The sequence below is a fragment of the Scomber japonicus genome, chromosome 16, assembly GCF_027409825.1.
Source record: "Scomber japonicus isolate fScoJap1 chromosome 16, fScoJap1.pri, whole genome shotgun sequence".
Lineage (NCBI taxonomy): Eukaryota > Metazoa > Chordata > Actinopteri > Scombriformes > Scombridae > Scomber > Scomber japonicus.
Genome location: NC_070593.1, coordinates 31,516,564 through 31,530,711, shown reverse-complemented (window position 1 = coordinate 31,530,711; position 14,148 = coordinate 31,516,564). Strand labels below are relative to the sequence as shown.

At 40.6% G+C, this 14,148-nt stretch overlaps 1 protein-coding gene across 1 annotated transcript; it reads right to left on the bottom strand.

The window, feature by feature from the left end:
* Positions 1 to 8,182: 8,182 nt before the first annotated feature.
* LOC128375011 (histone-lysine N-methyltransferase set-1-like) lies at positions 8,183 to 10,920 on the bottom strand. Its single transcript, XM_053335230.1, has 7 exons — positions 10,812 to 10,920; positions 10,284 to 10,446; positions 9,872 to 10,064; positions 9,519 to 9,531; positions 8,531 to 8,684; positions 8,481 to 8,485; positions 8,183 to 8,397 (listed from the first exon to the last, which is right to left on the bottom strand). Exons 1-7 carry the CDS (start codon positions 10,918 to 10,920, stop codon positions 8,183 to 8,185), a joined length of 852 nt encoding a protein of 283 aa, XP_053191205.1.
* Positions 10,921 to 14,148: the final 3,228 nt, after the last annotated feature.

Genomic DNA, 14,148 nt, shown 5'->3' with positions numbered 1-14,148 from the left:
CTCACGATCTGGCTTAAGCGTCGCCATGATTGTCAAACAGGGGAGGCAAGAATCTCCTCAACATTACTACCATCGCCTCCTTCAGGCCTACTTTGGTTCCAGAAATGAGCCTGGGATGGAGGAAGACTTGGACTTCAAAACCCTCTTCATCCAAAACCTCCATCCCGGGACCAGTCGCCATCTTGGAATCATGGCAAATCCACGCACGTTAACCATCCAACAACTGCGTGAACTCGCTTCCTTGGGATTTGCTAAACAAAAGCAATCTCAGATCAAACAATCTGATCCTGTCGTCTTAGCCACTGACACAGAGTCCTTGCCCATGGAACTAGAAGGGGCTTATAATAATATAGGACACAATTCGGCAGCGCCTGCCTCCCAACCTTATCAGTTGGCCAAGTCATCTAGCCAGTCGAGGTCCCCACGAACCCACAAAGGTCGTGGACACACAAGACCATTCTGGCCTAATAGAATGCAAGGTCACTCAAAGACCATGAACGGTTACCCTGTGAAATACCGCCAAAACAGGTTTTCACCTAACAACAGGGAAAATCGTAAAGACAGCGAGGACAGGAAAGAAGAACATTACAAGTATCAGAACCGCTATCCATGGGATAGACGACCCCCATACCCATCTCGTCGTGAGTCATCTAAAAGAGATGCAAGACGAGACGATGACTCACAAACTCTCTCACATAAAGACTCCCACGTGACAGGTGAGTCTGAAACCCCAGACCTCAGTCACGAAGAACTTGAAATATTACGACGTATACTTTGCAAAGTACAGAAAGAAAAGGAAGAAGAAATTCAAAAATCTGACATCTTTGTCATTGATTCTGTGAAACTTGATCCAACTCCTCTTGACCACGCCTCCAACCAGCCCCACGAGGTGGTTGAAGAGCTGTGCTTGAACCTCAAGGAACCTGAACTTAAGCCAGCCCAGAACTTGGCTCGAAAAGCTATGACTGATAAACCTGACCAACCACATCAGGGGGGTGAAAAATCCCTTTCCCCCACTGCAGTCTTGGCAGTACAGTTAGACCCAAAAGCTTTTCCTCCTCACAAGGATGCCACAATTATCCTTACTGACCCACCAGTTACACAATTTCTGGGTCACTTGACAGAGAAAGGAGTCAGCCGAAAACATTACATATCCTTGACACTTGAAAATGTCCTTGAACATGAAGCACTCCTGGACTCTGCCGCTGATATCACCTTGATGTCATCAGCACTTTTCACAAAATTGCAGTCCATCATGCACGAGTCAAACAATGACTTGAAGCTTCGGACTTGTGTTCTGAAGGTCCAACCGTATTCTGTCACAAGTACTACTTTGACAGCATTAGCTTGGATAAAGATAACCATTGGACCAATGAGTGTTGTACACCCAGTGTACCTGTCACCTCTCAACAACATTCCTTTCCTCATTGGCAAAGACTTCCTTGATCGATTTGAGCCTCTGATAGACTTTAAAGGGCTGAAGATCTGGACACAGGTCCGCCAGCCCCTGCCCAGTTCTTTCCCACATGACACAGACTTTCTTTCCCACCCACCCGCCCCTTCGATCCTTGCCGTCAATCGGTGTACACTGGATGTAGAAACTGCGTCTTCTATTCCCCTTCAGTCTTTACCTGCCGTGTCTGCCACGCCCCCACGTTCCATTCCTGGCCTGGTCTCACAGGTCAAGGGCAACCTGGTCGATGCTTCCGACCCACTCAATTCCCCTTCGGTCATGGTCCCTCGAAAGCACAGGGGGGTACTGCGCAGGCATGCCCATGACTTAACCGAAGGGAGCCACAGAGGTGCCACAGTCACAGACAGTGCACTGAAAGAAGCCACCTACTGTCCACACGTGGAAAAAGACATAGCAGACAACAGCAAAGACTGTTTAATCCCCTATCAGTCTCAACCAACAAACATAGGTTACAGAACAATTACGCACAAAACAATGCGGCTCTCCCCCTGTCAAACAGTGACAGACAGACGAACCACTCGTCCGCAACACCTGCCCTATCAACCAGGCAAATCTAATGTTGCGATAGCACATACTAAAAACCTTCAGGCTACCTTTGCTTTGTGTGTTTAACTAGGTGTGTTTAACTACACCATAGCTCAACCCATTGTAAAGACTGGTCTGAGAACAGCAAAACATGCTCAGAAAGAACCAACTTTCAAATGGGTCAGCCCTAACCAAATAAAACTAGACAAAAACCCTATGGGATTTGCTGGAAAACAACACATCCCAGTTAAATCATAAACAGAACAAAGTCCATAAACACCCTGAGGTGCAAATCACTAACAAACAAAATTTCAGAAACTTTTGATAGTAACTTAAAATCAACTGAACACAAGTCTGAAACTCAGGACACTTAGAAGCTAAGTGACACCTCCACCTCAAGTTAAGTTCACCACTTACAATTACTCTGTCATTGAGTACAAGTGGGGGTGACGTATTCAAATTAGTTCAAATAATGAGCTCACCTCAGCAGGTTAAACAACCACTTACAGAAGAGAAACCGCTAATTGGGGCTATGCTAACCACAGCCTCAACTGTGTATTGTCCTCTTTTAGTTTAAAATTTACCCTAGTCAACGCCATAAACATTTACGCCATCGAACAGCGTATGAATGAGTTACAGATTAAAATCTCTGGGATCCGGGAACAAATAATCAAGCACACATCATAATCAGAAACCATCCAGAAATGTGTAAGGCACAATCTTGGTATTTAACACCCAGAGTGAGATGTTGCTCAAGGCTCTGGGCACAGTAGAATATTTGAATGTTGTACTACAGGTTGATCATGCTCACACACAACTGGTTGCAATGTTACTGTCTGATATGCTGTGATATAATGGGTCTTATGTTGACAAGTATAAGTGTATATAGTGTTTATCTTTTTACCTCCTTTCTTCCTATTGAGTACAACACCATTACGGCACTTTCAAATGACACTAGAGTTTAGCTATCCTCAAGTTACTTAGCAACTATTGATTACTATTGATAAAGTTAATCATCGTAGCTTGAGTGATTTATTGTTATAATTATTTTTCATTTTCTCACCTTAAAGTCTAACCACTAGATACTCAGGTACCTCTCTGTAGTTATACAGTTTTGAATAATTGAATTTGCCAAGACATCAACCCTGGTTATAGCAATGTCATCATGTGCCACCTTCTTCGCCGCCTTGGATGTCCTCAGCAATTGATTCGATGATTCTGGACCAGCATCATCGTATCAAAGTGGGGGATATGTAGTGAACACAACATCAGTACTGCTCAGAACATCCTCTGGTCAGAGTCACCTTTGACCCTCAGATGAGGAAATTGAACCAGGTCTGATATAGAGACAGACAGGGTCCTTCTCTTGGACAAACAAAGATCCATTAACATTCCATGGAGCAGAATGAGTCGAATGGAAGGCTTTGAGCTAATTGCAAAGGGACCATTAAGTGATAATTCACTTTGTAAGAATGAGCCGGTTTGTCCCCTCTTCCCATTCTTCCGGTCATAAGGTTTAACCCGAGGCATGAAAAATTACCTTTTTCCACCCCAGACCCGGAGTGGGGGTCTTCTGACTACCCACGTGTAGCCATTCTGTCTTTCTCATCAGAGAAGAGCCACACAGACAACGGTCGTAAACTAAAAGACACATTCCTGACTTCCCCCTCTCTGTGTCTCCTGAAACCTCACAGAGCATGAAAATGAGAAAATTAGTGTTAAATACTCAAGTAAGAACATCTTAGTGAAAAGTATGGTTAAAACAATACCAATTACTTATATGATTATCAATTACCTAAAGAGACCTCCACTGTAACAGCTACTACAGCGATCATAGATAAATGTGTATTTGGAGAACTGTGATTAGACTTCCTTACTTACTTTAGTTTACTTACTTACTTACTAAATTTTGGTATGAAAATGTTTATTTAATGTGAGAAAGTGTTACACTGATGTTATGTTTACATTTTGGTGATAATCAATTATCTATCATGGAATAAGTAGAATAACAATGTGTTATGCTTGATCATATTAATCTTCTTCAGGTTTTAATGAATGGCAGCTTGATGAAGCAAGCTGATGTCATATTAATAACAGAATAATACATCCTGTGTTCTGTGTCAATAGATTATAGTATGCATTTTATAATCAGGATTAAATACTGAATGAATGATGATGATGATGAAAAGTTTCATTGTAAAAAGCTGGAAATTAGATCCTCAGAGTAGCTGGGATGAATCTGATTGGCTGACACACAAGTCTTCCAGGGACAAAAACGAGCTGCACCCATGAACACATGTCTTACCTCTCTCTGTTTAGACTTGCAGACTCAGCATGACCTGAACAGGGTCTTGCGACCCGAACCAGCTCTGTCCATCTTTTCTTTTCTTCACCTCACACATTCTTAGCTTAATCTTTAGTTATTCTTTATCTAAGTTTTCTGAAGTTTTGTAATCTTGTAACTTTCACCAGCAACGTCCAGAGAAAAGGCTCTTTAAGTAAACACGTCATTAAGTTTTGCATTCAGCCTGTTTTTGACATTTTTGATGATTTTGACGCTGAGATCTCTCCAGAAAGAGAACTAGTTAAATTAGACGTTTCCTCCATCTTTCATCAACCTGAGAGAACTTTGAGCAGACAAACGTCTGTCAACCCTACGACTCATCATAACTGAGGGGAACAAAGTCTTCCAGCGGACAACGACCGGAACCAGGCAGTCTAAAGAAAGGCCAGCCGACCCGGACCATCCTCACCCCGCCCGGATATGCGACGCTCTCTGAGATCTTCCACTTGGTGTGCGTACGCGTAATCCTGAAGGACGGACAGCTGAGAGACCCTCCATGGATGAAAGTAGGATCCAAATATTGCATTAATCAAGGGTTGATGTCAGATCGAGTAATTCAAATTTCCTTTAAAAGTAAGGCTCACTAAAACTTATAGGCTAAGTTTTCTTAGTTTCCACATAATTACATATCTTTCATTTAAATTCATCATTCACCATCATCTTTCATTCATGTTGCTATATCGAGTAACCTCTTGAATTCATATTGCATTGTATCATTACATTTATTTATACATCATTTATTAGTAGTGTGTAGTTAATAAAACCCATAAAACTCAATCAATTGTGTATGTCTATTCTTTGAAGTGATACAGGGGATCTATTGAACCGTAGAGCCACGAACTTTAGATATTTGACTGATTCAGAAATGTATTGATTTATTAATTATTATGATTTATTGATTTATTAATTGGCTAATCAAACAACCAATTAAGTAAAAATCTTTTCCTTCATACGAAGGTGGTGCCCCTTATTACGAGAGCTATTTTCAATATCTTTAAGATACATATTCCCCTACACAGGTTACACTCTGCCCTCTAGGCACCATTTTACAAGTATGATGGAGAGAAAGTACGAAACTTCAGTGGAGAAACTAAAAAACACCACATCCAAAATCTCCCTTACCACTGATGCTTGGACAAGTCTGGTCACTTAGGAGTCACTTGTCATTTCATTGATGACAATTGGGATCTTGTCTCCTTCAATTTAACAACACTGCCAATGGAAGAGCGCCACACAGCAGAAAACCTGGCCTCCTACGTGGAGAAGGTGGCAGAAAAATTCGACATTTCCTTACATAACATCCTTGCCATTGTGCATGATAATGCAAGTAACATAGTTGCAGCTCTTCGCATCCTGGAAGAGAAGTTTGGAGTGGCGTCTTATCGGTGTGCTGGGCATACAATGCAGTTGGTTGTAAACCATGCAATGAAGGACCCCATGATTGATAAGGCATTATCAGCTGCACGGGGCCTCGTGAAGCACATCAAGAAAAGTGAGCCAGCTAGCACCAAACTTAAGCAGAAACAAAAACAAATGGGCACAGCTGGGCATAAACTAATCCAGGATGTAGCTGTTAGATGGAACAGTTCATACTATATGGTTGAACGTCTGTTAGAACAGCGATGGCCAGTGGTTGCGACACTGTCAGATCCAGAAGTCACACAGCGTGGGAAGCACTATCTGGATCTGAAAAATGATCAGTGGATTCTTTTGGAAGTACTAAAGGAGGTGCTCAAGCCTTATGAGCAAGCCACTGTTTTTCTTAGTGGACAATCTTATGTCACAGCCTCTGCTGCTGCTGAAAGGTTTCCTGAAATCCACTCAAAACAGATCCTTTGATTCTGCTGCCGTTAACTTGTTCCAGAATACTGCAGAAGAGGAAATCTTGTCAAGGTGGCAGCCGGAGGTATCTGCTTTTCAAGAGAATGGGAAAAATGTGTCACTCATTGCTGCTGCCCTTGATCCACATTTCCGAAAACTGAAATTCCTTTCTCCAGAGGATGCTCTGAAACTGCAAGTACAGAGTGTTGCACTTGATCTCAAAAGGGAGCAGAGATCACAGCTACAGCAGGCAGCTGTTGGGCAGGAAGCCTCAGAAAGTTCCCCACCAAAGAAGAGGTCTGTGTTGGACACTTTGTTGGGCACAGATTCTGAGGAGGAAGACAGCAACGACCAGGGCGAGAACCAGGATGAGGATGGGGACAATGAGACAGTGAGGAAAGAATTACTGATGAATTTTGGGGAAAACCCTATCCCAAGGGACAGTGACCCCCTTAAATGGTGGAAGGATAATGCAACAAGATTCCCCACACTGTCTGCTTTAGCCAAATCGTATTTGGCTATACCTGCCACATCAACACCATCTGAAAGACTTTTTTCAGTTGCTGGAAACATTGTCACCAAAAAAAGGGTAAGCCTGACTGCTGAGCATGTTGAAATGCTAACATTCCTCCACTCCAATGCATGACTACATCATGTCTTGGATTAAACACACACACACAGACACACAGACAGACACACACACACAGAGACAGACAGACACACACACACACACAGACAGACACACACACACAGACAGGCAGACAGACACACACACAGACAGACACACAGACAGACACACACACACACACACACACACAGACAGACACACACACACAGACAGGCAGACAGACACACACACAGACAGACACACAGACAGACACACACACAGACACACACACACAGACAGGCAGACAGACACACACACAGACAGACAGACACACACACACACACAGACAGGCAGACAGACACACACACACACACACACAGACAGGCAGACAGACAGACACACACACACACACACACAGACAGGCAGACAGACACACACACACACACACACACACACACTTGTCTTTGTGACATTGTATGGACACCAGACAGGGACATGCTTTCTGGGAACGACCCTTTCTGAAGGTTGTACAGCACTGAAAAAAATCAGGCAGTACACTGAAGCAGGCATCAACAGAGATGTCACTTCAAATTATCAATCAGACAAAGTAGAGTTCCTGGGGTCAGCATATGCACACTTTCTGGTTTTTCTGTCTTCCTGAGTCCCACTTAACACACATTCAGGTTAAACTTACTTTGAGAACCACTTCACACTTGTAACTGTCAAGGTATGTGCCAAGATATTTGCTGGAGCTTCATTTCTTGCAAAATTTAGATTCTGTTAAGTAATTGTACAACACATTTATATCTGATTTCTGATTACTGACAAACTTAAATAAATATTTAGGCCAGTAGTGTATTATTAGAAGTGTCCCTCTCATTAGTGAACTGTTTCCACTCTCCTTTTGTCAAAAATATGCCTCTTTCTCAAGGTTGTCTGAGCTTGTTTGTGATTATTACAATTTCAGTGCTAACATATGAAACCTTGTATTGAATGCAGACAAAGATGTCATCATTCAGGTCAGCATTATTACAGGACACAAGTCCCAACAATTATTAAGTAACAACACTTGGCTGACTGACAGAACTTTTATTTGAAATGTTGGGATTTTGAAGCAACCCAAATCCACTGAATGCTTACAGGCTCACATGAACACTATTTTTGTTACTGACCCAAATAAACTGTCAAGCATTTAAAGCTGATATCAAATATCTGGTCAGATACATAATCTTGACTTATTCTTTAATCAAACACTGTAAGTCAGAATTTTACCAATTTCAGCATTTTTACTTATTTTTAAGTCCTTGCACTGCTGATTGAGTGCAGACATCACATTTCAGAACTTCTTACTTAAACGAACACGTTATGATTTAAACATGTAACAGACCTAACAGGTGTCAACAAGATAGTTTCAGACTTTGTTCTTGAGAGCTGTGATCCGATTCTTAATGTAAAATTTAATGCCCAGCCAATTTCTGTTTTTAAGTGCTACTTTCTCCAGTTCAAGGCACTTATCACAATCACTTTTCCCTGGAACACGGCATGAAGTGATGAAGGACATCATGTGCTTCTCGACAGCAAGGATCTCCTGTTTCTCCCACATCCTTCTCTTGAAAGGTTGATGACCTGTACAGCAGTTAACACAAGCAAAGAATGTGGCATTCAAGCATTACATGTTTGATATTATTAATTACTGCTAATAACCAAACCTGCTCTGTGTGCACAACAATAACAAAATTAAAATCCCTAAAAACTTTACCTTTTCCCCTTTTTGGCAGTGACTTGCAATGACCGGCTTGTGGAGGTGTCATGGTGCCCTTCCGGGGTTGCTGCATCACTATGAATCACATCTGGCTCTGTTGTCACATTCTCCTGCCTCTCATTAGATGAGACATTAGATGTGACCCGACTCTCTGAAATCCAGAAGAAAATAAATTACAAAACGATAACAGTTATGAAGTATTAGTCATAATTAGAGCCATCCTGAGTCAAAAGTATCAGTATCAGGGCCAATCTGGTATTTTTTTAATGGATCTATATCAGCTACAATAAAGCCAATCTAAATCTCATCATTTCTTAACTGACCTCTACTGTGTTTCTTTACTGTACTGTTTAGTCCACCTCAGTCTGCTAGTGTTCCAACAATGCTCTTCTTTACACAGCCACACTGTACAGTATAACATTTCACTGCAAGTGAAAACTATGTGTTGGCAGTGTGTGAATCTGACAATTTTTTTGGCTATACATTACCAGCCAAACGTTTGGACACACTTTCCCATTCACTTGAATGAGAAAGTGTGTCCAAACTTTTGTGTGTGATGGTCCCCATTAAATCACAAAAACCAGAGTGTGCTTGGCAACATACTTGACATCAGCGTTATATAGATCTAAAGTAAAACCAAAGAGTATTCACAAGTGTAACTCTTGCACACATTTGACTAAAACTAGAAACAAAAGAAGTGTTTAAAAACAACAGATTATTACCATCATCTGGGAGACTGAAGATCTCTGAGCAGTGTGGTCTGCTGTTCTGGAGACTTCAGTGTCCAAAGACTCAGTAGTAGCTAGTTTAACAGACAAAATGGAAAAGAAAAAATCAGTGATATTTATGTTTGAATCTTTCTTGTATCTGACTTCAAATCATCTTTTCTCTGATTTCAGTCACAAGAGTGTAGCCTGTTATAGCACTGTAGTCACCATTACAGTTGGTAGCAAATACATGTGAAGTACTGCAGGGGTGAACTGACCTGTAACCAAGATCTGCAGTGAATGGTAGAGAGCAAACTAAGCCTGTGTACATTATTAAGTTTATGAATGGAAGAGTCATATTAGTGTCATTAAATCTGTATAATATCATTTACCTACGATGGTCCCAACAAATACAAGAGACTAGACAAGTGTGTGACGGTCCCCATTAAATCACAAAAACCAGAGTGTGCTTGGCAACATACTTGACATCAGAGTTATATAGATCTAAAGTAAAACCAAAGAGTATTCACAAGTGTAACTCTGGTACACATTTGACTAAAACTAGAAACAAAAGACCTTTCTTTAAATGAATGAATTCACTCGCACATTCAGTGACTCATTTATGACAAACCTGTTTCCTCCATGGCCAATCAGTTCCACCATAGTCATACGATATCTCTTCTCCTGCATTAATGTCCCTTAAAGCAAATAGACAGAGGTGTGGTTTGCCCTCATTTATGACCCTCTTCATTTTGCAGTTTGGATTCTCATGGTCATCATTAACGAGTCGTCCAAGGCTGTCATCTTCTCGAGCTGCATCAACACTTTAGAAAGGTAGCAAATAACTGATTAGGCCTCAAAAAATTAAATCACTGATTGTAATTTAATACCAGCTCTTAAAAAGAGAGCTTCAGATACATAACACAGGCCACTTACTAATGGCTATAAATGCTAACTAGTTGATCATTTAATTGTCATACATTTTATCAGGATATGAAAAACTTAATTGTTCAAAAGTGTAAAATTTAATGTAAAATCCTTACCACCATGTTTTTTCTTGCCAGTAGAAGTCAAACATGAAAACAACACATCTACTGTGATATGCCCTCCTCCGCCTTAGAGATTCTTCTGAATGTATTAGTTCCCCTCTGTACTCCACCACAAAGTCTCCTTTTCTGAAATGGGCCTTGGCAAACACCCCTCGCCCTAGTGCACAAGCAGATATTGTTGAAAGCTTTACAGTTATGTTATTTTTTTAATATCACTATTAGCTGCATAAACAGGATATCTAAGACTTCAATAACCACATGAAAAGATATCATTAATAAAAGGTTATAACTACAATAACACCCCAAATATAATAATTTCAAGCTTTGGTTTGTGCATCCGCATCCAGTCAGGTCACAAGACCAGAACTACTGTCCTTGGTAGATAGATAGATAGATACTTTATTCATCCCCGAAGGTAAATTCAAAATGCACTGCTATTTCTGTGCAACTTTCCATGTCTTCTCTTTACTAAACAAGGGTACAATTAAGAGGTAAGTATAAACACATACACACATACTGTACCTTTAAAAGAGTTAATGTATCGCACTTCCAAGGCTGCTGTCTTGTCAAGGGCCTTGACAGCATGTTCTATGGCATCCTGTAATGGTGGTTTCCTGCTTCTCCTTGACATAGCAAATCCTATAATAAAATAAAATGCCTAGATATTATTAGACAGCCCCATAAATCTTACTTTATAAAAAATCTTTGTTAGCTTTAACAACCAATTTTTGACCACCAGAGTATAACACCTTACTATACTAGGTTCAAACTTAAAACAATGCAATCAGAAAATGAATCACTCCATATACCAAATCTAAACTGGAAAAAAATGGCAGCATGCTGAGCCACTCCACTCCACACCTGTCCCTCACTCAACAATAACAAATCAGCCTAAATTTGGTTTAAAAAAGTCTAAACCAGTGTTTCTCAAACTCAGTTTTTGAGTACTACTGCCCTGCATGTTTTAGATGTCTCCCTGCTTTTCAGATGACTCCCTTTACAAAGTGCTTAATGCTATTAAACTGGGTGCTTCACTTTCCAATTCAGACTTATACCATTAACATTAGGCATAGCCTTCATGCTGGCATGTTAAACTTGAAAAAGAATACAAAAAATCTTCATTGTGTCACATTTATCATGCTGCTTTATGCTTTACTGATTCAAAATAAGATGAAACCAACTTTTTTTAGCCAGGCAGGTGCCTGCTGTTCCTAATAACTTCTAGCCGATTAGCCAATTAACGTTAGCTTAGTTAGCTAGCTGGCATTATCTTTCATAAGTAAAGAATATGTGGTCCGTGCACAAACTTTCTTGTCTTTTGACTTTTTAAAAACAGAAATACTTACTTGTTATTTGTAAGAAATTGTAACATTTATTTTAATATTTTAATGTTAACCTAAGCTATCTAACTCACGTTCAGGTAAATGTGAGCTTTTATGGTTACCTGGTTAAAAAAAACGTTTCTTCATGATTTGACCACATGTAGACCGCATTTAAATCATATAAAATCAGTACACTGAAATAAATCCTAATGTTGTGCATAACTTACCTTTTTATTACCGCTTATCCTGTCTGCGCCCTGTTTCCAGCTAAGGAGCGCTTGTTTTGTATCATGAGCACGTCTTGTAAGACAAGTTTGTGTGCTTGCACATGCGCAAATGAGCCAAGTGTGTGTGTGTTTTTTGCTTGTGCATCACCACTAGGTACCACTAGGTGGTGGTACTGAGTTACCACCCCTAAGCACACATAAGCACACGAAGTTGGCTTTTGTGCATTGAAGGGATGCCCCTGAAAATTTGACAGGGCATCCCTGTTACCGTCTTTTCACTGAATTCAAGGTTTTTTTTGTGGGGTTTTTGGTTCCCACAAAAATTTTGGTCCCCACACTGTGACTGTGCGTTCAGGTTTCGAGCCCCACAATGTGATAAAGACACACACAGAGACAGACAGACACACACACACACACACACACAGAGACAGACAGACACACACACAGAGACAGACAGACACACACACAGACAGACAGACACACACACACACACTACACACAGTATTCTTGAGTGAAAAGGCAGAGTGTATGTTCCTGTGAAGAGGACTTTATATTTTGTTAGTTAAAAAGAACACTGCTGCTGTTTATATTTTAATTATTTTATGATGATAACATTTTCTTGATTCTTGCACAACAGTTTTATTTATTGAAAGTATTTTATTTCATTTTATTTTTTGTTAAATGCTACCTCTGGCGTCAGATTGCACTATTGTTTTCATTACTGGAATTTTATTTTGGAATTTGGTCATTTTTGGTAAAAACAATAAAAATATGTTGGAATGAAGAAATGTGTGTTTCAGTGAGATACAGATGAAGCCATTTCAAAGTTCCCATGTTTCCTTGATGGCATCTTGACTGGTCCTTGACCGGTCCTTGGCTGGCCGATAATGGGCGCAGGGGGGTAATGTGATCCCTCAGCGATGACGTGGTCAATGAGGTCCCGACTGGAAACGCCCCTAAGCCGCCCGAGTGAAAACCAGCTGCAATGCCTCATTTGTCCACGGGGAGGAGCAGTGTGTTTAGACCCACTGCTCATAGAAAAGACTAGGCTGTCCAACAATTAAAAAAAATAACTGGATTTATCACGTTACAACTCTGTGATTAAACCTGATTAAAATACGAGGCTAATTATTATACACACTAATATTACTTGTATTTACTTATTTTCTTCTGTATAAAGTCGCCTAATGAAGGATACAATATAGTTAATCCATTAGAAAGTAAGGATGCAATTGAAGCTGCCGTACATCTGACAGGACACCGTCCGTCACAGGAAACACTCGTGGACACTTAATAATTCCTCTGACTGATCACTGATCACTGTCACTGTCAAACCAAGAAATAGCCCATGAGACAAACCCAGTCTAGTGATTTAAAACAGGACGCGCTATTTAATACGTAGTGTTAATATTATATGGGTTCCCAATCCGACCATTTATTGTGTATTATTTTATCATTATTAAGGCAAAATAACTCAGTTTATGTCCATGAACATTATAATGAATAGGCTATGGGCTTAATATTAGTTACATCCAGTGTGCTGCGTGGACTTCATTACATCTGCTGCACCGCTGCTACCACAATTATGAAATGCTAAGTTTCTACAGTCTGTGACTGTGGCCCTCATAAAAGTCATATTTTACAAATCTGCATTATATAAACTAACGAAATTCGTTAAAATAAGTCATTTGGCGACTTCTAAGTCATTCAGTTAAACTAAGTCTGTTCAGCTGCTGCTGGAGAGGCTGCGAGCGTGAATGATATCAGTGTGTCTTTTTTACACAAGTATCTGTAGCAGGCTACTGCATGATTCAGGCATGACTCAGAAGAATATGCTTGTACTTTTTAATCATAGTGCGCTGTGTTAATTGATCGGCTGTGTTGTGTGTTACCAGCGCAGCACGCGTTATGTTTTTGCGCAACGTTTGTGTCGGAGGCAACTGTGCTTGAGTACACTTGGGTTTTGAGGTAATGTGAGTGCGGGCCAGCGGGGGACGGGGGGCATTCGCTTTGAAAGACAATGGGACAGCACTGTAACCATCCCTCTCAACCCATCACCTTCGAGCTGGACACCTCCCCCACCAAAAATCAAGATCAAGCCACTGTTTGTGCCCCCACTATATCCAGCACATATGCTACTGTATGTGTGGTTGAGTTTTCAGTTTTACATCTTTTCTAAGTGAGTGAGGGGTGTAGTTGTAGATGTGTGTAGTGCCCCCATTCTGTCCAGCACACGTGTGGTTGAGTTTTCAGTTTTACACCAATACTTAATTAACTAGTTAGTTACTGTAATAATAATAACAAATCTGA

Coding starts and splice junctions, on each gene's coding strand:
- LOC128375011 (XM_053335230.1), bottom strand. CDS start 10,920: ATGTCAAGGAGAAGCAGGAAACCACCATTACAGGATGCCATAGAACAT. Junction 10,447..10,811: donor ATACATTAACTCTTTTAAAG/GTACAGTATGTG, acceptor CTTGTGCACTAG/GGCGAGGGGTGTTTGCCAAG. Junction 10,065..10,283: donor TGGCAAGAAAAAACATGGTG/GTAAGGATTTTA, acceptor ACCTTTCTAAAG/TGTTGATGCAGCTCGAGAAG.